Source organism: Microcaecilia unicolor, chromosome 5, assembly GCF_901765095.1.
Source record: "Microcaecilia unicolor chromosome 5, aMicUni1.1, whole genome shotgun sequence".
Lineage (NCBI taxonomy): Eukaryota > Metazoa > Chordata > Amphibia > Gymnophiona > Siphonopidae > Microcaecilia > Microcaecilia unicolor.
The window spans coordinates 218,785,686-218,811,794 of NC_044035.1; the positions used below are offsets into that span (position 1 = coordinate 218,785,686).

At 42.9% G+C, this 26,109-nt stretch overlaps 1 protein-coding gene across 2 annotated transcripts in view; it reads left to right on the forward strand.

Annotated features, from left to right (window-relative positions):
- Positions 1 to 26,109, forward strand: part of SLC37A1 (solute carrier family 37 member 1) — a 260,315-nt gene that overhangs the window by 150,014 nt on the left and 84,192 nt on the right. The window contains exons 9-10 of one of the 2 annotated variants that reach the window (XM_030203782.1): positions 1,840 to 1,877; positions 12,210 to 12,281. In XM_030203782.1, the coding sequence (XP_030059642.1) occupies positions 1,840 to 1,877; positions 12,210 to 12,281 (110 nt within the window). The remainder of the gene's footprint in view (positions 1 to 1,839; positions 1,878 to 12,209; positions 12,282 to 26,109) is intronic. The other variant, XM_030203783.1, reaches the window with a different exon arrangement.

Here is a 26,109-nt window from a genome sequence, read left to right on the forward strand (position 1 = left end):
TCAGGGACAGTTGCAGTGGAGAGAGAGAGGTTGAGGATATGACAGATGGGGGGGGGGGGGGGGGTGACAGTAGGAGAGATGGTGTTAAGTAAGTTGGTGGGGATGGGGTCAGAGGGATAGGTGGTGCATTTCGAGGAGGAGAGAAGATGGGCGGTTTCCTCTTCGGTGATATCAGGAAAAGAGGAGAAGGAGGCCTGGGTTGGTTGGTTGAGGGAGTGGGTTATAGGGTGAGGAGGAGGAGAGGGCTTGGTAGTGAATTTGAGGTGAATATTAGCCTTCTTGAATGATGGTCTAAGTAAGGGCTCACTTACAACTCTTTAAGGTTTAAGTGGTGGTTCATGCCTATTAGTGGGGTTAGATTCTGGATTCCAGATTTACTACTTATCCAGATGTGGTTCATTTTTTGAAAGGGGCTCGTCTTAAGCCTTCTCTTCATTGGCCTTGTCCAGAGTGGAAACTTGTTACACACGTGGTTGGACAGAGATCCATTCCTTCCTTTCTCAGATTCAGGAATGAGTATTCATACCTTTCCTTCTTGTCTTCCCAGGGTAGTTTTAGCTTTTCATCTTAGCCAGCTTATTTTTCTGCCCTCTTTTAGGGAAGGGAATTGCAAGACGGATTTTCACTTGCTCCGTTGCCATGATGTTCGTCGAGTATTTGCAAGCTACCAATGTTTCTCAGGTAGTCTGATCGTCTTTTTGTTCTTTTTTTTTTTTTCAGGCTTGAATCAGAGTAATGCAGCATCTAAAGTGTCACTTTCCCACTGGATTAAGGAGGATATTGCCCCTGCATACCTTCTTTCCAGCAAGTGGCTGCTGGCTTCTCTTTGAGCACATTCTACTAGGGGCCTAGAAACTACATGGGTGGAATCACGAGTTTGTTTTTTCCCTCAAAGGTGTATGTAAAGCAGCAATTGGTCATCGTTGCATCCTTTTTCCAAGCATTAAATCTGGATGTTGTGGCTTGAGCAGACTCTTCTTTTGGCCATTTGGTGCTCTCTGCGGTAGTTTCAGATTCCCACCCTATATGAGGACTGCCTTTCTACATCGCACAAGTCTCTCTGGATTTATCTGCTGCAGATGCTAAGGAAGGAGAAATGATGTCTTACCTGATAATTTTCTTTCCTTTAACCGCAGCAGATGAATCCAGAACCCCACCCTTCCAGTGCCCTGTTCTCATGGTTTGTTCATTTCTCTGTTTAAGGTAATAGCTCATTTTGGTGTTAAAAGTTTTTGCTGTTTACTACTGCTCATGCTTCTGCTCTGTGAGGAAGGGAATCTATTATGACTCTTTATATTCCTTCTGCTTGTTATGAGAAATACTGACTAACCAAGGAGCATACCATCCTATAAGGCAAAGTTCGGTGCTCTCTATCTCCACTTGCTGATAGATGGTTACAACCCACAAGTTTCTGGATTCATGTACTGTGGTTAAAGGAAAGAAAATTATCAGGTAAGACAATTTCTGCTTCACTGAAGACAGCTGTTCATCATTTGCAGAAACCAACTCTTTTTTTTTTCTTTAGAAGTCTAAATAAAAATAAAAAGGTATTATTTCTTTCAAGAACTTGCCTATATGAGAACTAACAGAACCTATACAGGGCTACTTCAAGGTAAGACCAATGTAGAGTAAAGATTTTTATTCTTTATAAGAAAGTTCTGTAAATGTCATTACTCCTGGCAACAAACATATCTATGTGATGAACTGCTGTTTTTAAAGAACACTAATTACAGGTGAACAACTGGCTCAGTGCAGCAGAGATTCAGTACAATCTATTTGCTTCTCTTTCAAGATGTCTAAATCTGGGATTTAACATGCTTGGCACTCTTTTGGTTTCAGATCCTCGGGACCTTAAGTGCAATTTCAAACCATACAATGTAAGTAGCATACTTTTTAATGTTCACATACAGTATTTGCCTTCCATTTCCTTATGTCTATTTATACTTCCTCAACCATGAAAAGTGACCTACTGAGTTATTTTGAGAGAGATCTTGAGTAATACAAGCTGTACTTGAGTGGTTTTCAGTGTTACGTATAGAGTTTGAATTGGATCTGTATAACTGTTATGCTTTTGATATTATTATATTGTTGTGATACTCTTCTTTTCTTTGATGCAGTCCACGTTTTTCTCCCAGGGTCTGCATTTTCCCTCCAGCCCCCCCCCCCCTCTGCTCAGGGCAACCCACTTTGCATCTCAAAGGAACTAACCAAAGTTACCTTACTGTAAAACCAAGGAGGTTAGCTTGAGAACAGGAGATGGCATGAGGCTATCTAGCCCATTATATGGATTGGAGCCAGTAGGTGGAGCTTGCTGGCAGTAGTCGAAGATTGCCACCACACTGGTTCACCCAAAACAATAGCAAACAATATTGAAAACAATAGTAAAAGATTATTAGAAATAATGGACTGTCTATGCGTGGTCCATCTGTAAAAAGGTGTGGATGGGCATAATTGAAAGGGGCGCCCAAGTTTTCCTGAGGATGTCCTCGCAGGATGTCCTGGCGAAGGGGCGGGAAAACCCATATTATCAAAACAAGATGGGCGTCCATCTTTCGTTTCAATAATACAGTGGGGACACCCAAATCTTGACATTTAGGTCGTCCCTAGAGATGGTTGTCCTTAGTCGTTTCTGATTTTCAGTGATAATGGAAACTAAGGACACCCATCTCAGAAACGACCAAATGCAAGCCCTTTGGTCTTGGGAGGAGCCAGCATTGCACTGGTCCCCCTGACATGCCAGGACACCACCGGGCATCCTAGGGGGCACTGCAATGGACTTCAGAAAAAGCTCTCAGGTACATAGCTCCCCTACCTTGCGTGCTGAGCCCCTCAAAACCCACTACCCACAACTGTACACCACTACCATAGCCCTTATGGGTGAAGGGTGACACCTAGATGTGGGTACAGTGGGTTTGTGGTGGGTTTTGGAGGGCTCACATTTACCACCACAAGTGTATACAGGTGGGGAGGGGGATGGGCCTCGGTCCGCCTGCCTGAAGTGCACTGCACCCACTAAAACTGCTCCAGGGACCTGCTTACTGCTGCGATGTCCTTGAGTATGACATTTGAGGCTGGCATAGAAGCTGGCACAAAATATTTTTAAAGTTCTTTTTTGAGGGTGGGAGGGGGTTAATGACCACTGGGGGAATAAGGGGAGGTCATCCCCGATTCCCTCTGGTGGTCATTTGGTCAGTTCAGGCACCTTTTTGTGCCTTGGTGGTAAGAAAAACTGAACCAGGTAAAGTCGTCCAAATGCTCATCAGGGATGCCCTTTTTTTTTCATTATGGTTCGAGGACGCCCATGTGTTAGGCACGCCCAAGTCACGCCTTTGCTACGCCTCTGACACGCCCCGTGAACTTTGGTCGGCCCCGTGACGGAAAGCAGTTTGGGGGTGCCCAAAATCGGCTTTCGATTATGCCGATTTCTGTGACCCTATTTTTCTACACTGTTCTATACAATACAGTAATATATGGCCAAACTTCAGTGAGGATATCCTGTTTACTGATGGGTTCATCTTAACTGCTGTAATCTGCCTTGGAAAGCCTGGTGTTTTAAAGATTGGAAGTAAAATTAAACTCTCCTTTCATTGGGGTATATCTTCACCTCATCTCTTTTGTACAAATGGATTAGTCTGTTTTGAGCATGTTTCAGGGACAAGTTGTTTTCACAAGACAAATTAATAAAAGTAAATATTTTCTTTCATGCAGATCTCTCATTTTGTTTAAGCATAACTAAATGGGCTATAAGCCCCTAAATCAGTTCATTGATTTTCTTATATTTTGTCCTTGTGACTACTTATACTATGCCAAAACTGGAAATACAGTGAGACAGAATAATATAATTCAGCAACATCCAAAACTTATTAATTAACATTATAATTGTGTCTGTATTTGGGTAATAACTGAGAAAATGCTGTTGTAAAATGACTTGAAGAAGAAATTATATATCACAGAACTGGAAAATGTTGGCACATTTAGACTGACTCTGGACATCTGCATGAATGTAGCTATGCCCTCATTATTGAATATCTCTCTTTTAAATAGTAGTAATAAACAATATTAAGTTCATTTTTATAATATACCATTGCATTCCATAAAACAAAAGGAGCAATTTCCCACAAACCATCTTTCTCCTTTGATCTACATACAGGGAAAAAAAAGATTTTAAATGTTCCCAGGTTTCAACCTAATTCATGTTTAATGTGGGATATAAATGTCATAAATAAGTAAATAAAAGACAGAAACTCTGAATGTTGAGCACCTGATTCTCGTAACTTGTTGTCTGTTTTAGTAGTCCTTTACCAGGAGAAAAAAAAATCTCTGCACGAATATAACACATGCTAGGGTGTCCCTATTACCAACTCCTCCAAATAATTTATAACAAATTATTACTCTACCTGTGAAAAGTTATTTCGTTATTATACTTCCTCTGTGTACGTCTGTATGTTGCACAAGCTGGCATGTTTGAAAATATAAGTGAGATTGAACCTGCTAATGAGTGGGAAAGCGCGGGGTATAAATGTTACAAATACAAATAAATAAATAAATAAATAAAAATGCTACCAACAATAAAGAACAACAAGGTGGATGCAGGAGCTCATAGGTTTGTTTGCTTTGTTTTGAGTATATGCAGAATGACAGCTGCGCAGGGAAGGGAAACACAGACTAACCTAAGTGGCTTCACATTTTTGGCATCCTGCCATTTCCTGCTCTCAACCAAACCTCCTTATATGAGACTACTGGTCTCCCTTGTCTTGAGGCAGTCTGTTCTTCTTCCCAGGGCCAGACTTTCCTTACCATCTTCCCTCTTCAGAAAGCTGGCTCATCTCTCAAAGGAACTGACCAAAATATACCTACTTTTTGACCTCCCTTTCTGTGTGGTTATAATGTCTCTCCGCAAAGGGCCTGACTGGCTTCAAAGTCTCCCACTATCTCTGGGACATGCAGCCTATACTTCAAAGGGAACAGCCTGCTTCCAGCCTTCCACTTGCAGTTTAAGCATTCATACACCAGGCTCATCTCTCAGGCTTCTAATATACATCTTGCTCCCTTGCAGATGCTGGCAGCAATGCCCCCTTGCTACAGCAGTCTCCGGAGCTAATGAGGCCAGCTACTCACTTCTAGAGGAAAGAGATCTAGAACTACCTCTCCCAGAGGCTCTGGCTTCTTCCTTATTCTGTCTGCTGAGGTAAACTACTAGTGTTTCCTCTTTCCCTTCCCCACAGAGCTTTTGCTCAGCCTGCCAGCACACTATTCCCCAGAGCCTGCCCTGTGAAGCCTTAAGGTAAGAATATTTTTCTGCACTTTTCTTTTGAAACTTGGGGTCTGCTGGGTTTCTTCCGTATACTAACTCTCATCTGTCCCTGCGCCTTGACTGGCCTTGCTGTTAACAGTGTTCATTCTGCCAGAACCTACATTTTGGCAACCTTCTGAGAATTTACGCCTGTACGTGCAAGACAGACTATCTGTGCCAAAGCCTTGAATTCAATTAGGAGAACTCACTTCTCTTCAAAAATAACCTATTGTAAGGGAACTGCTTTAAGAAATCTATTCTTATATCTCCACAACACATCATCACTGGATATAATAATCTAGACAACCTGAAAAATACTAACCCTGATGAAGGCATGTGCTGAAACATGGCCATGTAGGGTTTTATAGTTCCTTTAATAAAGTATCTTGCTGGTGTTTGGTAGTATTCCTTTTGTTTCCTTGACTCTATAGGTAGAAGAGCATATAAGGAGTGATGTTCACTCTAAAAATCATGGCACACTAATTATAATTGCTCCATTATCAACATTTGCTTACATACTGGGACAGACCAAAGCTTCATCAAGCCCAGTATCCTGTTTCCAACTGTGGCCAATCCAAGACACAAGTACCTGGCAAGATCCCAAAAGAGTAAAGCATATTTTATGCTGCTTCTAGAAATAAGCAGTGGATTTTCCCAAGTCCATCTCAGGGGCGTAGCCAGACACCCAAGTTTGGGTGGGCCTGGACCCAAGGTGGGTGGGCAGAACTCCACCTTGTCCTACAAGTGATTTGGTTTCTCCCTCTCTCGCCTGCATGCCATATGGTCTTTCAAACACCCCCTCTCCCCCTTATACCTTTTAAATAGCAGATTTTCACCGGCAGCAAACAGTTGTTGGGAGTTTTTGGCTGTTGGGGCTTGGGGTCCCTGCCAGCCACATTATAGGTGTGCTGCTACTTGGTGGGCCTGAACCTAAAGTGGGTGGGCCTGGGCCCACCCCAGCCCACCCTTGGCTACGCCACTGGTCCATCTTAATAATGGCTTATGGACTTTTCTTTTAGGAAATTATCCAAACACTTTTTAAACTCTGCTAAGCTAACTGCTGTTACCACATTCTCTGGCAATGAATTCCAGACGACGGTGCCGGGGAAAATGGTAGAGGCTATTATTAAAAACAAAATTACAGAGCACATCCAAGGACATGGATTACGGAGACCAAGTCAGCAAGGCTTTAGTGTGGGGAAATCTTGTCTGACCAATTTACTTCAATTCTTTGAAGGAGTAAACAAACGTGGACAAAGGGGAGCCGGTTGACATTGTGTATCTGGATTTTCAAAAGGCGTTTGACAAGGTACCTCATGAAAGGCTACAGAGAAAATTGGAGGGTCATGGGATAGGAGGAAATGTCCTATTGTGGATTAAAAACTGGTTGAAGGATAGGAAACAGAGAGTGGGGTTAAATGGGCAGTATTCACAGTGGAGAAGGGTAGTTAGTGGGGTTCCTCAGGGGTCAGTGCTAGGACCACTGCTTTTTAATATATTTATAAACAATTTAGAGATGGGAGTAACCAGCGAGGTAATTCACTTTGCTGATGACACAAAGTTATTCAAAGTCATTAACTTGCGAGAGGATTGTGAAAAATTACAGAAGGACTTTACGAGACTGGGAGACTGGGCGGCTAAATGGCAGATGGCGTTTAATGTGAACAAGTGTAAGGTGATGCATGTGGGGAAAAAAGAACCCGAATTATAGCTACGTCATGCAAGGTTCCACATTAGGCGTTACTGACCAAGAAAGGGATCTGGGTGTCGTCGTTGATAATACACTGAAACCTTCTGCTCAGTGTGCTGCTGCAGCTAGGAAAGCGAATAGAATGTTGGGTATTATTAGGAAAGGTATGGAGAACAGGTGTGAGGATATTATAATGCTGTTGTATCGCTCCATGGTGCGACCACACCTTGAGTATTGTGTTCAGTTCTTGTCGCCGAATCTCAAGAAAGATATAGTAGAATTGGAAAAGGTGCAGCGAAGGACAACGAAAATGATAGCGGGGATGGGACGACTTCCCTATGAAGAAAGACTAAGGAGGCTAGGGCTTTTCAGCTTGGAGAAGAGACGGCTGAGGAGAGACATGATAGAGGTATATAAAATAATGAGTGGAGTGGAACAGGTGGACGTGAAGCGTCTGTTCACGCTTTCCAAAAATTCTAGGACTAGGGGCATGCGATGAAACTACAGTGTAGTAAATTTAAAACAAATAGGAGAAAATATTTCTTCACCCAACGTGTAATTAAAGTCTGGAATTCGTTGCTGGAGAAAGTAGTGAAGGCGGCTAGCTTGGCAGAGTTTAAAAAGGGGTTAGACGGTTTCCTAAAGGACAAGTCCATAGACCGCTACTAAATGAACTTGGGGAAAAATCCACAATTTCGGGAATAACATGTATAAAATGTTTGTATATTTGGGTAGTTTGCCAGGTGCCCTTGACCTGGATTGGCCACTGTCGGGGACAGGATGCTGGGCTTGATGGACCTTTGGTCTTTTCCCAGTATGGCATTACTTATGTACTTATGTACATTGAGTGAAAAAATATTTTCTCTAGTTTGTTTTAAATTTACTACTTAGTAGCTTCATTGAGTGCCCCTTAGTCCTATTATATTTGGAAAGAGCAGACAAGTGATTCACGTCTACCCATTCCACTCCACTATCTTATAGACCTCTTATCATATCTCCCCTCAGCCGTCTCTTCTCCGTGCACTTTGATATGACTGTTCAGCATAGCTTGTGTCCATGATTGTTACTGTTTTATGTAGTTGTCCTATTTGTAACATTTTTCTGTATAGGCCCAGCATTGTGGAATTCACTGCCAATTACATTAAGGTCTGAGTTGGTTTTCAAACCCATTTTTTTCAGCAGACATTCAGAATTTTGGGTTTGGAGCATCAGATACAGCAAACAGTTTTTTAGTCTACTTTTATTTTATTTACTAGCCATTAAGCCCTTAAAAACGGGCGAGATTTCCAGCTACCCTCCTCACCGCCGCTCCCTCCCCCCTCTGTGCCTGGCCCCCTGCACTGACCTGACAGCGCCTCTCACCTCCGTGTGAAAGCACTGCAGGCAGCAGCAGATCGTTCTGCTGCTGCCTGCAGCGCTTCCACATGGAGGTGAGAGGCGCTGTCAGGTCAGTGCAGGGGGCCCGATACGGAGGAGGGCAGGAGCGGCGGCGGGGATGGGGGTGGAGGGTGGAGGTTGGTGTGCGCGATGTTCATTTGCAGGCGGCAGCGTCCAACAGTGACTCCGACTCCATTTCCCTCTCTGTTCCGCCCTCTGATGTCATCATGTCTTGACGCGAGGGCGGGACAGAGAGGGAAGTCTCTACTGCGCATTTGCAGGTGAGTCGATCACTTGCCGTTTATATGTTTGATATTTTAACCTGTTGATTTTATTTTCTTATTATATTTGTTATATGATTGAAGTTGTGCTTGGTTGATTCTTTCCTGTCATATAAGGAGTTTTTTTCTATACATTGTTAAATACATTTTAAACCACTGTGACCTGCATGTCAGATATAGTGGTATATCAAATAAACCATAGAGGAGTGATTTGACCCTTGCTTGATACCTGCACTTTGTAGTACTACTTGAACCAGCCCACAATTGGAGAATTCCATTCGAGCAGTGCTAACCTAGGTTTGTGATATTAGCAACTCTCATATTTTTCTTTATGACTAGGAGAATGGACAAATTATAACTAAATGAGCAATCTTAAACTTAGGAGTCACCCATTTGTGTGCCTAACTCAATCCTGAATGTCAACAGAAAAAGCATTGCTTCTCAACTCGGGTAATAGGTGTTTTTAATAGAGAGGAGAGTTGATCAGGCACAAAATGCACCCCTCCCCCCGCCATGAGCTGCATTCATTTTTGAGTTATAGAACTAACTGAAGGGACTGAGGAGACCACTGTGTACAGGAAGGGATATAGATGCTTAAAACGTTACACTAGTTATGAGCTCTGTGCGCTTGATCAATATTGCTGTCTATAGAAAATTGTGCTTATTTGGTTAATCTAGCTTCCTTAAGTAAGTGTTTCATAAATGCAGAAGACCTTCACCTGTGTTCTTGTTAAATATCCTTAAAGAAAGTGAGAGACTATCATAACCCTCATGATGCCATAGGATGATTGTGTTGAGAAATACACCCAAAAGTTTATATCTGATGGACAGTGTGCCAGAATTTACTTCTCAAATTCCAGTCTGCTTTGGGCTCTTAGCATATTGTAATGTCACACCAGGGTGGGGCATGTTCTGTATCACCAGGCCTATTCCCTCTTACACTTTCCTTGGAAGAGGTCAGGAAAAATCCCCTTGATCCAGATCCTGCTTTGGTCCAGGATTTCCAATGCTCCAGCTCAAACACTCACATAGCAATCAGGTTCCAAAACATAAAGAGCTTTTTTTTTTTATTTTCAACTGTTTTTATTGATGATTCAACATTATATACATTTTAACATTGCCAGTACATCTATCATTGGGCATTATAAGTAATTTAACATATCAACTTGTACCCATCAATAAAGTCCATCATCAATAGTTTATACATCTTCCCTTGGTCCCTTTACCTACCCTCCCAAACATGCTCATTAACAGCCAAACATACATTTAAGTGGGGGGGGGGATGTTTGTTAAATATACATCACAGTCATCTTTTGTATTCCCCCCTCCTTCTTACCTTACATAAAGAGCTTTTATTCAGCACAAAGAATTAGATTCCATAAGCAAAGTTCAGTCTCCAAAACACAGCACAATTCCCCCTAACGTGCTTCAGGATTTGAAAGGAAAAAATAAACCCAAAAGAATGAATGCAGAAACTGCACAGGAGGGATTTCTCTTTTCTTCCCTAACCCAGCTTGCATTTTAAGTCCATAGCAGTTCATACATTTCTTATACGTTTGAACCAGCATTTCCAGGACACAACCTGTAGGCTAGGGCTGCTCAGTAACAGTCTCTGCACCCTTTACATGGCTGACCCTGAACCCCTTTCTCTGTTCCGGCTGCCTGTCACCTGACAACATTTCCCCAGTAAGGACTGGACACCAGTTCTGTCTCCCAGCCACAGGCCAGGACTGCTCAGGAATAGTCTCTGAACACATGACTGAATAGCCACATCCTAGGTCTGCCCCACAAACAGTCTCTGCACTACTGGTTAGGGTCCTCTTGCCCTGGGTTAGGTAGTCCATTTACTCCTTGTAACCGGTTCTCTGTGAGGAAAGTCTCTCCTGGCCTTAGGCAGGTTGCTCTCCTCCTCTTCTCTCAAATCCCTTTATAAGGCTTGTTACCTCAGCTCTTCCCCAAGTGAAATGGTCCCACCCATTTCCAAACCTCACTTTGGCTCCCAGGGTTTACTGCTTACTGAGGCCCAGATGCACTAATGAGCCAGCAATGTGGTTTTTAAACTAGTTCTAGCCAGTTTAGCAAGCAAGTAGTAAAACGAGACATGCATAAAGGGGTTCTCCGAGCCATTTTCCTGTCACAGTAGCAGATAACGAAACGGAATGCAAAGCTATTATAATGAACTAATTACTATTATAATGTGCATGCAAGGTGATGCACAGCCGTTTTCCGACTCCATGCACAAAAGCAATCCCTACCTTTACCTTGGAAAATCTAGTGGGAGGTCTGCAGCTCTCATTAATCCCTGGCTGGGCTGCTGGTGCAAGGAAGCTGATCTTCAGGAGCTGCTCAGTACCCACTGGAAATCTCCCTTGTGTCCTCTTGCTCTCATCTGGTGCTGGCATTGAAGGGCAGGAAGTTATCTCTTCCAGAAGCACTTGAAGAGGAGGGGATAGAGGAAATACAAGCCCATCTCTTCAAGAAAACTCATCTCTTTGATAAAATTTATTGAAAGGATCAAAACACATGAAGTCCACACACACTGTTAGTAATGCAACAATACATTCTCTTCTGAATTCCCATCCCCCATAATTTTACCACATTTATACCTCTACTCACAGAAAAATGTTATACCGAATGTTCTCCTACTATTGTTTAGTTGCCCTATCAGTTTCCCGTTGTTTCTTTCCATTGTTCCATTGTTCTTTTTCATTGTTCTATTCCCTTAATGATACTTTGACTTTGTTTTCGCATAACTCCTCACAATGTAATCCATAACCGAGTTGTAACAAATTGTATTTCCATCATTCACAATGTATTGTAAGCCACACTGAACCCGCAAATAGGTGGGAAAATGTGGGATACAAATGCAATAAATAAAAATAAATAAATAAGAAAGTGATTTCTCAATTTTTTTAAAGGTCCAGTTTGAAATAGAATTGAACTCCGACAGAAAACATTTTTTTTTGTTTCACGACCCATTTGCATAGTCATGGTCTCTCTCATCAATCACATCACGTTTAGCTGGTGGGCAGGCAGGCACTTCAAGACAGGCAGGCAAGTGGGGATCGGTAAGGGAAGGGCGTTTAGCGTAGACTTAGTGCATCTGGGTCTGAGTCAGGCGCAAAGGCTGGATCTAAGTCCTGGCATGTCCTTTGCCTTACAGGAAAGCTCTACAGGTGTGGAATACCTCCCTTCCTGAGGCCATGCCAAGTTTCTCCCTTCCAGGGGTTCTGTGTCTGTCCTGAGAAATACATCACTATAAGCACAACTGGGAATGGAAAGGTTTAGAACCTGTGGAATCTGCCCTCTCCATAATTCTGCTTGCCCTTCTCCTGCTGCAGCCCTTCTAGGGACACACACCAAGCTATCTAGGTAAAATCTTCTCCCTTTATATTAGTATTTTCATTGGCAATAAGATTTGAAAACAGCAGGGAGACAAGGAGGAAGACTCATACATCACAATATGTACAAACCTGCTCTTTGCTTATAGGAAGGTTCTGAATTTGGAGTTCAGTTGTAATCCGTTTAACTAAATGTTTTTTTTTCTTTACAAAATTGTGTTTCTCAGAAATCAGACAGACATGTGAATGGTACAAATGGAATCAAAAGTCAGTTAAAGAATGAGACAAAAAAATTTCAGGTAATTATTATTACTTTATTATTTGTATAGTGCTACTAAGTATATGCAGCACTTCACAAACATATACAGTTAACAGTTCCTGCTTTGTGAAACTTAGAATGTAATAAATATAGACCAACAGGAAGCACATAAAAAGTGAATATAGCTATATGCAAAGGTTTTGGCACCCTGGTTAAATTGTGTGTTTCAGTAGATCCCTAAGTGAACAGAAGCGGATACAGCCTTTACATGGAACAAAGTTAAACACAACTAGATCAATACTCAGCCCACGGTATTCTGCATTTTTATAGATACTGGCCACCACAGACCTTTTATAACTGGATATTTAGCAGCAGTCTATACCTGGATACAAGCTGAATATCTAGGTATAGTGTGGCAGCTGGCACTTATCCCAGTACCAGAGATATTCACACTGGTACTGGAATAGAAAGTTGCAGGGGATAGAAATTTCACCCATTCCTGCCCGGAATCTAACCCATACCCACTAAGGTCCATTCCATCCCCAACCATCCCCACAATTAGCTGTACCTAATGGTTAGAGCAGCAGGCTAAGAACCAGGGAAGGAAGGTTTCAAATCCACTGCCACTCCTCGAGTTCTTGAGCAAGTCATTTAAACCTCCATTGCTCCTGGTACAAAACTTAGGGACCTTTTACTAAAGCTTAGCATGAGCTAAATGCTAAGAAGCGCATTTTATACCTATGGGCTTCTTAACATTTAATGCGTCCTAATTCCGTTAACGCACACTAAGCTTTAGTAAAAGGGTCCCTTAGATTGTAAGCTGTACAGGGACAGGAAAATTCCTTGTGTACCCAAATGTAACTTGCCTTGAACTACTACTGAGAAGTGTAATCTAAATCCAAATCGAAAGTCCAGTACCATGTTATACTGTGAAGTAGGGGTGGACTGACAGCGATCTGGGCCCTCTGTAATAAGGGTCATGGGCCCCTAACCACCTATCAAAATTGATTAAATTAGATGTAAGCTAGGGAAGATTGGGCCCCCTACTGCTGTGGGCCTTCAGGTACTGCCTTGTTCTAATGGTCAGTCTGCCCCTGCTGTTAAGTAATACAAAATACCAAAAATGTGACTCAGGATCTACAGAGCAATTCTGCCATACCATAATACTACTACTACTACTACTACTATTTAGCATTTCTATAGCGCTACAAGGCGTACGCAGCGCTGCACAAACATAGAAGACAGTCCCTGCTCAAAGAGCTTACAATCTAATAGACAAAAAAATAAAGTAATCAAATCAATTAATGTGTACAGGAAGGAGGAGAGGAGGGTAGGTGGAGGCGAGTGGTTACAAGTGGTTAGGAGTCAAAAGCAATGTTAAAGAGGTGGGGTTTTTGTCTAGATTTAAAGGTGGCCAAGGATGGGGCAAGACGTAGGGGCTCAGGAAGTTTATTCCAGGCGTAGGGTGCAGCGAGACAGAAGGCGCGAAGTCTGGAGTTGGCAGTAGTGGAGAAGGGAACAGATAAGAAGGATTTATCCATGGAGCGGAGTGCACGGGAAGGGGTGTAGGGAAGGACGAGTGTGGAGAGATACTGGGGAGCAGTAGTATCTAATACTAATAGTAGTAACTTCCACAATTCACACAGCAAGGACCTTCCTAAGAAAAGGTAGCATGGTAAATGTTGCAGTGGGCACTAGTGTTAAAAGAATCTTACCAATACTCACGAACACCACGAGACCAAGTCAGGCTTGAAGCAGTTAAAGCAGCTTTATTACTTGCAAGGAGACAACATCCAGGAGATTAATCCAGCACACAGGAAATAAATCCAACACACAAACAGGAGGTTGTTGTCTAACTGTATATGAATTCCCTTGTTATTATATACCTTCTTTCACCATTAGATCAATTCCTATCCTGTTTGTCCAATTATCTATTCCCTTATATGGTCTGCCCAGTTTCCCATCTACATTTCTCCATGTCTTACCTCATCCTGCATCATTACTTTTCATTTTCCCATAACCTTCTTTTAGATGAACTTTATGACCCATACAATTAGTATATTCTTGTACTTTTATTTACATGCAGCTGTATCATACCTTCTAAGCTTGGATAAACATGTGTTATAAGCTAGCCAAAAGCATGCCTAAGAACAAACTACAGTGTTTCTTGTCCAAAAGCTGTATATGTAAAAAATGATTAACCCAATACTTTCCCTACAACTAGAACATCAATACACCTAGTGGAAGCTAAACAAATCTGATTAGTATGGATCAATCCTGCACAGTGCGTTTTTTCTAGCAAAAAAGGTGCCAGTACTCAAATGCTAGGCCACCTTTCAGGGGTGTGGTGATAACTGAGGGGCCCACGCCACAAAAGCCAGACCCCCTGCAGCCAGTCATAGAATCTATGGCAAGGCAGAATTGGTGTGTAGAGCCTGAGCTTTTTCATTAAAACTTGATACTTTATTGCTGGTACTATACTCCCAAAATATTGGTTAGAATGTTCAAGGTGGGATCAGCCTTATGTTGGTGCCAATATGGGGAGGAGGGAGATATGTATCACATCTGGTGGTCTTGCCCTTCTGCACAAGAATTCTAGACCAGAGTTTTGAAATTTGTGTTTAGTTTGACTGAGATCAGTTATCCCAAGAAAATGGAACACTGTCTCTTGAATGTTAAACTGCAGGGTGTGAACTTGAACACTCACCAATTGGTTACGTAAGTGTTTGTGGCCAGTAAATTAGTATTGGCAGTAGCATGGAAACAGCACTCTTTACCTGGCATATCTGTGATATTACGCAAACTGGATTATATCCATCTGTTGTCTAAACTCACAGCGTTACGTACAGGTAATATACTAGCCTATCACCGAATTTGGGACCCATATGTTTTATGGTCATCTCACCCCGAACCTGCTCCCCAAAAATCCTAGATGTAGATGTGAGGGGGGGGGGGGGTGCACGGGCATGTTGCGATAAAAGAAATGTCAGTTATCTGTCGGTATCTTTTATGCTTATTATTGTGAACCTAAGTTGTGGTTGGTTCAGATGTTGTATTATTCAACTGCATTATATTTCAATAAAATTACAAATAAACAATTAAAAAAAAAACTTGGGGTCCATGGGTCAATTTTAGCAGATACTGGAAAAGGTGCCAGTACTCAGTACCCCCAAGTACCCCCTCAAAAAAAGCCCTGGTCAAGGCTAACAGAAAAACATCTCTCTTCCACGAACCCAGTTAGACCATCACCCACTATAGAATAAGTAACCTCAGGCTAAAAATAGAAATATGTAGAAAAAAAAATGAAACTGAACCCCCTAGAAGCCAGACTCTGCTTATTGTGCAACACCAGAGAAAGAGAAACAGCGATGCCTGTCCCACTGTACTGTGCAAAACAAAGATAGCAGATGTAAATTTTTAAAACTGACATATTCCAACCACTACCTTATAAATTAACAAACACAAAGAAAACAAAAAAAAAGGGAAAATATAATATCATTTATTGAACTAACTCGATACATTTTTCAGTAAGCTTCCTGCTGTTATGGTTTCCTGTCCTGATTTCAGGAAGGTAGTTTTGGTTTCTGAAAGTTTAAAAATGTATTAAAATTAGTCCAATAAAAGATGTCACCTTATTTCCATTTTCTGTTTCCATTTAACCTTTATTAACCCATTAGTGCCCAATGTTCCCATATGGTCACTTATTATGGGAACATTGAGTACTAATGGGTTAACACAGGTTACCACACTACTTTATCCTTAACTAAAAATAATAAAGGGGTCAATATTCAAAGTGATTTAACCAGCCAGAAATGCCTCTGGTTGGTTAAATAGCTTGCTGAAGGGATGCAGTATCCACTAACAGTGTGGTCTTTTGCTGCTTTCTCTCCCTCTTTAACTTGGCTTCCTTTTGTATAAGTAAGCCTCACATATAAACTTTACTGGCATCCTATACTGTATTAATTTATTTTATTTGTATCCCACATTTTACCACCTATTTACAGGCTCAATGTGGTTTACATAGCACCGGAGACGCGTTTGCTGACTCCGGTGTGAATAAATACAAAGTGATGTTGTGGTAAGATAAAGTTCATGTGGCACAGTCACATTAGGGAATCGTACAGAGGTAGAGTTGTGTTAGGTCCATTACGTACTTTAATTCTTTGTGTTGCCAAGATCAGGCATTTAAGTTGGTTCAGTAGGTTATGCCTTTTTGAACAGGTTAGTTTTTAGAGCTTTCCGGAAGTTTAGGTGGTGGTACATCGTTTTTAAGGCTTTTGGTAATGCATTCCACAGTTGTGTGCTGATGTAGGAAAAACTGGATGCGTAGGTTGATTTGTATTTAAGGCCTTTGCAGCTTGGGTAGTGCAGATTTAGATATGATTGTGTTGATTCGGATGTGGTTCTAGTTGGTAGGTCGATTAAGTCTGTCATGTATCCCGGGGCTTCCCCATAGATAATTTTGTGAACCAGGGAGTCCTTCATATGCAGGCCGCTCTTTCTGAAGCCAACATTTAGTCTCTGGTTGCACTAGTAATTGCATATTGGCTCTCCAAGTACATTTGGAGCCCTGCCCCCCCCCCCCCCCGGTCTTATGCCACTTCCCCACCACCAATGCATGGTCTGATTGCAGTATAGGATAGATCTGTACATCAGACCAATTTCCTACTTGGGAGACAGTGCCTATCATATAATCCAACCGAGAATAGGAATCATACTGTGCAGAGTAAAAGGTATATTCCCTGGATGACAAATTGTGGGCCAGGGCCCATCCACTTAGGGCTCAGGCCCACCCAACAGTAGCACATGTTCAGTGGTAGCTGGTGGAGATCCCAAGCTCTACCAGCTGAAGACTTCCCCCCTGATGGTAATGAAAATGCTATTCTCCATGATAGTGGCACCTGCGTATGTTCAGTTTTAAGCTCATGCCTGCTGCAGACTGCCAAGGTGGAAAGAAGCATTTTCCTGCCAGCTGAGATATCCTTCGGGGGGGGGGGGGGGGGGGGGGGAGAACATTTGGTGCCCACCCACTTCTTGCCTAGGCCCACCCAAAATCTGTTATCTGGCTACGCCCCTGGGGCCCACCATAACTTAACCAGGTCCCATCTGTGCAGAAGAGGTAGAAGGCCTCTACTGTCTTTAGACTGCGCCCTGGCTCTCCCGGTTGAGGATTCCAGCGGGCCCAAAGTACCATTAAAGTAACCCCCTGTGAGCATTATACATTTATCAGGAGGAAAGATGTGTTTAAAGGTTTTCTCAAAAAATTGTTTTTTTAGACTCCACCGGGGCATACACATTCAAAATAGAGAGATTTACATCATCCATTCTACCCTTAATCCATGCATAGCAACCTGCCAAGTCCGTCCCCATTTTTGCCAATAAAAAAGGTAAATTTTTTAAAATCAGAATAACCACTCCTCTTTCTTTTCGACCCACCCAAAGAAAAGTAAATTTCCCCCATCCCCCTCCCTTTAGCTTAAGCAATTCTGCCAGGGTAAGTTTTGTCTCCTTAAACAGTGCTATATCTGAACACTCTTTCTTTAACACAGCAAGAATGCGCTTCCTTTTAACTAGGCTATTCAAGCTCCTGGCATTCCAGGAGCCAAATCTTATGGATCCCACACTCATCCTTTGAGCCTTGCAAATATTCAGTTCTCCCTCTTCCCCACCCCTTCATTCCCAACCTCGACCCAACACCCCTCCCCTTCCATTATCCTTCCCCTTATTTCCCTCCCAGTTATTCCCTCCCTGAAACAATCCCAACATCCCTCCCCCTTACCACGTACTCTTTTACCCCATCAAACAGAGCAAGCAACAAACTTAGTATTCAGAAACCATATTACCTTATAGAGGCCACTAATAAGAAAGCAAAAATAGTACAACAAAACAACACTTGGTGTGCACAGCAAGTACTGTCATTTTGCATAAAGTCAAAAACTCAAGCAGCAGTTAATAATAATCTCTCTGTGCCACCACCAGTCTCTGGTGTGAGAAGGGAAAGCCTTTACACCCTCATGGAACAGATTGCACTTCAGGTAAACACTTAACCAAGCTTTCAGTCCCACTTGTAGTCTGTATGCCTTGCTCCTGGCCCTCCACATCTGCACTCGAGGAGCTTTCCCCTGCAAAAGAGCTCTCACTGCAATCAGAGCCCGCAGCGGTAAGTTCAGATTCGGGTCCTGCTTTATCTCGTATGGAGGGAGGATCTGGGAAACAGGCAAGCAAAAAGTTGTGCACATACTTCACAGCTTTCATCCCTTCTAGCCCTTCCATTATCCCTACGATCCTAATATTGGATCGTGTGCTACGGTTCTCTTGATCTTCCACTTGATCCTTTAAGTATTCCATCCATTGCAACAAATGATCTTGTTCACGATGATCTCCTGCCATTTTATCCTCTAGCTCCAAAAAGCGTGATCCATTTGCTTCTACTCAGGTGCTGAGCACAGTTAATTTTTCCTCCAAGTGCGCCACGACTAAATCCGCTATTTCTGCCTTAGATGCCTGAATCTCTTGCAAAACATTTTGACATATATCCAAAGGTGTGGCTAATTGCCCCGAGGAAACCAGGTTAGGGCTGGGGCTTTCACTTTCCTTACCGCTGGCCGCCATATTGTCTTGTGGGGGCCTTAGTTGCTTTAGCTGCATACAGATCTTTAACTGAGGTACTCGACTTAGGTTTGTCTTGACCATGTATCCCACTAGATCTCTGTATTTCTCACTGCGTTTAATTTTGTATTCTGCAATTCTAAAGGGGATTAGTGGGACAGGAACAGCGAAGCTCCCTTAAGCACGTCTGAACTCCATGCTGGCCCACCGGAAGTCGGAGTAATACAAGTTAGGCAAGACTTGGGTTTGATCATATATTATGATCTTATGGTGGCCAGACAGGTAGAAAAGATGACGGCAAAAGCCAAAAGGATGCTTAGGTGCATAACAAGAGGAATGGCCAGCAAGAAAAAGGAGGTTATAATGTATCTGTATAAGTCTCTGGTGAGACTCCATTTAGAGTACTGTGAAAAATTCTGGAGACTGCACCTTCAAAAAGATATAAACAGGATAGAGTCAGACCAAAGGGCAGCTTACTAAAATTGTTAGTGGTCTTTGTTGTAAAGCCTATGGGATCATTCTAAAGATCTCAGTATGTAGATTTTGGAAGAAAGGCAGGATAGGGGAGATATGAGAGAGACACTTAAATACCTCTGTGGAGTACAAAGTTCTGTTCAATTTTGTTGTCCTTGGCATGAGGTTTGCAAGTTATATCCAGGGGTTGGATATTTTTATTTTATTTATTTGTTACATTTGTATCTAAATCTGGGTTCTGGTTTTAATTGGCAGTTGTTTTTTTGGGGTGTCTGGTGAAGGCTGGGCATCGGAAAGCAGGGCTACGAGGTGATGTTATAGCCTATGCCGTCTATAGGCAAAGAGAATTAAATCAATCCATATTGACTCTGGAAAAGGACTTATCGAGGGAATGTAGACAATAGTTCTGCCACTCCACACATTCCAATAAAGAAAGCCTGTTAGCGGTACAGTAGACACTAAAAGCTAAGCTACACGAAAGAGCAAAGAAAGCACATAACTATTATAAATATATGTCCATGGAAATAAAGTTGGTGTCCTTTTGTCTAAACTGATACATCCTTGGCTGGGCCCAAAAACGATAAACTATTTTTGTTAGTGAAGGAAATTTACATACCAGTCCTAAGGCTATTGCCAACTGTGTTCAGAAAGTTTTTCAGTAGCTTTTATTCTGCTCAGCTGGAGGGTGCTGCCCTTCTGCATTTTAACTTGGATAATTTGGAGCTTCCTTGTCTCGTGGAGGCAGAGTTTGACATGCTTAATGCTCTAATCAAGGACGGAGAGATAAAAATGGTGATTCGCTCCCTTTTAGTGAATAAATCTATTGGTCCTGATGGTACTCAGGTGAATTGTGTCAATTGTTGGAGTCCCATGTCATGCTGGTGTTGGATTCTTTTTTTTTTTTTTGCGCAGGTGCTGGTCAAAGACACTTTTCCTTTGGAGGCAAATTAGGCTTTAGTTACTCTTATTCCAAAATCTGGTAAAAAAAAACTTAATTATATGACTTCCTACAAACCAATATCCTTAATGAATGTGGATTTAAAAATGTTGGCAAAAATCATGGCCTAGGAAAGGTAGTCTCTTCTAAAAAACGGAGGAGATGTCTATAAAGAAACAATTCTTTATTGCAAGCGAAGTGACAATAACTCAACACCTGTGTTTCGGCGCTAGCTCGCACCTTCTTCAGGAGTCTAAAACATAAGATTTATAAAAACACAAAAACAAATAATCAAAGTATGCCTAATACCATAGATAGAAAAACATATCTTTGTAATAAAAACGTATAGGAATTAAAAACATATATATCAAAACATCAACAGAAATAATAATTTTTTATATATAAACAAACAAATCCATATTACTTTATCCACAAATAAATGTATAAAATGATAACAGCATATAGACGTATGATAATAAAAATATATTATATGCAACAGATATACACAGATAACTATAAAACTCATAATTAAAAAAAGTATATATATGTATATATGTGTTACATAAATTGACTAGTACAACAATTCATAGGATAAAAAATGATGTAAAATAAAAGTTGTGAATAAAATATTATTTGAATAAGATACAATGGTGTTGTGTGCAAGCATAAAAAACACACATGTGTCACAAAAATGTAGCAACTATATATTGCACAATAATAACTACGTATGAACACATAAGAGGACCTATCCAAATTAAAAGAAGAAAAAAAATTAAAAAGAGGAGAACAAAACAATATATATATAGTGTTATATAACCAAAATAATAAACCATATTTAAAACAAATTGTCAAATAGATATTATACACAGAAAAGAAAACAAAACAAAGGTTAAGAAATAATACAGTATGTTCCAATAAATCTACTAACCTTATGATGTATAGCTGATTGTGTAAAGTCGATAGTTTGTTACAAAAAACTTTCATATAAGGTATAAACTTCCTACAAATAAAACACAAGGCTGACATTTTAAAGAGTAAATTTCCTAAATAGCAAATGCACGTGAAATAAAAAAATGTATAAAATACAATCCAACAGGTCCTCTGTATCTAAAGTGTATGCATATATATGTACCCACCATATATTTTTTTATACATGAAAACGTTGTGTCTACTATAGAGTGAATGTCAAATTGAATCACTATAAAGGTACTAACCATAGATGTATATAGTTTGTATTCATTCTCCGAGGACAAGCAGGCTGATTATTCTCATGGATGGGTCGTCATCCGCGACGGCTCAGGAGACCGGCAAAATCTTGAGAGCAAAGAAGTCTCTCGAATGGTGCGTCGCGCATGCGCAAACGGCTTCCCGCCCGCGACATGAGCGTGAGTCCCTCAGTTGCTTTTTTTCTATGGCGCTGGTAACACGGAGTTTTCTTCTGCTTCGCTGTTGCCCTCGGCCCAGGGGATCACGTGTGAGTTTTTTCTTTTCATTTTTCCTTGTTTTTTGCTTAGTTCCTACTCAAAGCTAAAAAAAAGTCCCTTATTCTCTTACTTTTCTCACCTGTTGTAAGTTTTCTTTCTTTTCGTTGCGGCCCTCTTTTGGCCGCGCGATTGGGGTTATTTTTCTCTTTTTGTGCCTTTTTTATTGGCACAAGCGCATCTTTTAATTTTGCAGCCGCTGTTTTTCTGCCCAAGTCATCGAAGACACCCAGCAGCTTCAAGCGTTGTACTCGGTGCAACAGGACCATCTTGGGTACCGACCCCCACGCGTGGTGTCTTCAGTGACTTGGGCCCGAACATTTGCCAGCTGCTTGTAAGCTGTGCTCTCTAATGAAAAAACAGACCCAAGTGTCTTGGAAGGCTCAGCATGAAAGACTTTTTGCTGATCGGTCTGGTCCTTTGACGTCGACATCAAAATCGGTACCAAGATCGGCGGCGTCAGTGCCAGGGGTGCTTGCGCCTCCTGCATCGACTGTTGAAGCGGCATCTGGGCCTTTGCCTGTGGTGAGGTCCCTGTCCTTGGTGCCGCTTGCGACATTGGCGTCGGCCGCCACCTGGGTCAATTCGACGTCGGCGGAGGAAGCTTTGCCGCAGTCCAGGCAGGGGTTGACTTCTCGGTATTCCCCTAGAAGTCGTCGTTTCTCGACATCGAGACAGGCTGAGGTTCGGGCTGCTCTTAGAGAGCTCTTGTCCGATACTGATGTTGAGTGCTCGTGGGAGGAAGAGGAAGATCCCAGATACTTTTCGGAGGAAGGGTCATATGGGGTCCCCTCTGATCCTACTCTGCCAATAGAAAGAAGATTTTCTCCACCTGAGAGTCTTTCCTTTTCCTCTGTTCGGGAAATGTCTAAGGACATTCCTTTCTCTATGGAGGTTGTGAATGAGCCCAGGGCCGAGATGCTCGAGGTCTTGGACTATCCTTCTCCGCCCACAGAGGTTGCAACAGCCCCCTTGCATAACACGCTCAGGGAAGTTCTTATGCGAAACTGGTCGTTCCCTCTATCTAATCCAGTGGTCCCCAAAAAAGCTAAGTCCCAGTATAGAGTCCATGGAGAGCCAGTAATGGTGAAGGCCCAACTACCTCATGATTCAATGGTGGTGGACTCTGCTCTCAGAAGAGCCAAGAGTACTAGGGACTATGCCTTGACGCCCCCAAGCAGAGTCTAGGACCTTGGATTCTTTTGGGAGGAAAACGTATCAGGCTGCTATGCTTGCCGCCAAGATCCAAACTTACCAGTTGTACATGAGCATCCACTTGCGGAACTCGGTGAGGCAACTGTCCAGTTTGGTCGAAGCCCTTCCTCCGAAGCTCACCGAACCTTTTCACCAGGTGGTCAGGCAGCAGAAGGCATGTTGCAAATTCCTGGCCAGGGGTACTTACAACACTTTTGATGTGGCATCCAGAGTAGCTGCTCAAGGTATAGTAATGCGCAGACTCTCATGGCTGTGTGTCTCTGACCTGGAACATAAGACCCAGCAGCGAATGGCCGATGTTCCTTGCTGGGGGGATAATCTTTTTGGAGAAAAAGTAGAGGACATGGTCAATCAGATCAAAAAGCACCATGATGCTATGGATTCTCTCTCCCGCCGGGCATCTTCTGCCACCTCCTCATCTAGGAGGTTTTTTGGAGGGAAGAGGAGAGCTCCCTATTCCTACAATAGGCGTAGGTACACTCCTGCTTCTCGGCAGCCTGTCCAGGCTCAGTCCCAGAGCGCTCGTTCCCATCAACGGCGTGCGACCAAGGCCCCTGCGGCTCCCCAGCAAAAGCAAGGGACGGGCTTTTGGCTGGCTCCAGTGCAGCATAGCCTCACAAAAAGTGTCCTTGCCAGATGACTTGCTGGTCGGAGAGAGGTTAATATTTTTTCACCAAAGGTGGCCTCTTATAACCTCTGACAGGTGGGTTCTTCAAATAGTTTGGTTAGGATACACTCTCAATCTAGAATCCATGCCTCCAAATTGTCCACCGGGAGCTCAGTCCTTCAGCTCCCAGCACAAGCAGGTACTTGCAGAGGAACTCTCCGCCCTTCTAAAGGCCAGTGTGGTCGAACCCGTTCCACCAGGGGAAGAAGGGCTAGGATTCTATTCCAGGTACTTCCTTGTGCAAAAGAAAACAGGGGGGATGCGTCCCATCCTAGACCTAAGGGCCCTGAACAAATTCCTTGTCCGAGAAAAGTTCAGGATGGTTTCCCTAGGCACTCTTCTTCCCAAGATTCAGGAAAATGATTGGCAATGCTCTCTGGACTTAAAGGATGCCTACACTCACATCTCGATACTCCCAGCTCACAGGAAGTATCTTCAATTTCGGTTGGGAACTCGGCACTTTCAGTACTGTGTACTGCCCTTTGGCCTCGCATCTGCGCCCAGGGTTTTCACAAAGTGCCTGGCAGTTGTCGCAGCATCTCTACGCAGACTGGGAATGCATGTCTTCCCTTATCTTGACGATTGGCTGGTAAAGAGCACCTCGGAGGCAGGAGCTCTACAGTCCATGCGGTTGACTATTTGAGTGCTGGAGCTACTGGGGTTCGTAATCAATTATCCCAAGTCCCATTTTGTCCCTGTTCAGAAATTGGAATTCATCAGAGCGCTGTTGGACACACGGATGTCTTGAGCTTATCTTCCTCAGACAAGGGCAGACAATCTCCTGGCCCTAGTGTCCCTGGCTCGAGCGTCTCAACAGATCACAGCTCAGCAGATGTTGAGACTCTTAGGACACATGGTTTCCACGGTTCGTGTAACCCCCATGGCACGCCTGCATATGAGATCAGCTCAATGGACCCTAGCTTCCCAGTGGAGCCAGGCCATAGGGGATCTAGAGGATGTCATCCATTTTTCCACCGACTTTTGCAATTCTCTACTCTGGTGGACTATTCGATCCAATCTGACCTTGGGACGTTCATTCCAAATTCCTCAGCCACAAAAAGTGCTGACGATGGATGCATCCCTTCTGGGGTGGGGAGCTCATGTAGATGGGCTTCACACTCAAGAAGTTTGGTCCTTTCAGGAAAAGGGTCTTCAGATCAACCTCCTGGAATTACGAGTGATCTGGAACGCTCTCAAGGCTTTCAGAGATCTGCTGTCCAACCAAATTATTCTAATTCAGACAGACAATCAGGTATTACACCAACAAGCAGGGGGGCACCGGATCTCGCCCTCTGTGTCAGGAAGCTGTCTGGATGTGGCTTTGGGTGCACCATCATGGCATGTTTCTCCAGGCCACAACAGGCGTAGTCTGGCCGACAGGTTGAGCAGAATCATGCAACCTCACGACCATAGTCCACAAGAACATTCGAGCGCAGGGCACCCCCTCAGTGGATCTTTTTGCCACTCAGATCAATCACAAAGTCCCTCAATTCTGTTCCAGACGTCAGATGCCTTTCTCCTTCATTGGGGGACAGGCCTTCTGTATGCATATCCTCCCATACCTCTAGTAGGGAAGACTTTGCTGAAACTCAAGCAAGACCGTGGAACCATAATTCTGATTGCACCCTTTTGGCCCTATCACATCTGGTTCCCTCTTCTTCTGGAGTTGTCCTCCGAACAACCGTGGTGTTTGGAGTGTTTTCCGACCCTCATCACCCAGAACGAGGGGTCGCTTCTACATCCCAACCTCCAGTCTCTGGCTCTTACGGCCTGGAGGTTGAGAGCTTAGAGTTTGTCTCTTTGGGCCTTTCAGAGGGTGTCTCCCGAGTCTTGCTTGCTTCCAGGAAAGATTCCACAAAAAAGTGTTAGTCTTTCAAATGGAGGAGGTTTGCCGTCTGGTGTGACAGAAAGGCCCTAGATCCCTTTTCTTGTCCTACACAGACCCTGCTTGAATACCTTCTACACTTGTCAGAGTCTGGTCTCAAGACCAACTCCATAAGGGTTCACCTTAGTGCAATTAGTGCTTATCTGACCTGGAAGGTCATTTTCTTGGTGGCTGTTACTTCAGCTCGTAGAGTCAGTGAGATCCAAGCCCTGGTAGTGCATGCACCTTATATCAAGTTTCATCATAACAGAGTAGTCCTCCGCACTCACCCTAAGTTTTTGCCAAAGGTGGTGTCGGGAGTTCCATCTAAACCAGTCAATTGTCTTACCAACATTTTTTCCCCGTCCTCATACCTGCCCTGGTGAAGACAAGTTGCACACCTTGGACTGTAAGAGAGCATTGGCCTTTTACGTGGAGCGGACAAAGCCCTATAGACAGTCCGCCCAGTTGTTTGTTTCTTTCACTCCCAACAGGAGGGGAGTCGCCATCGGAAAACTTACAATCTCTAATTGGCTAGCAGATTGCATATCCTTTACTTATGCCCAAGATGGGCTGACTCTGCTTATATCTGACATTGCTTATATGGGAATGTGAAGTGAA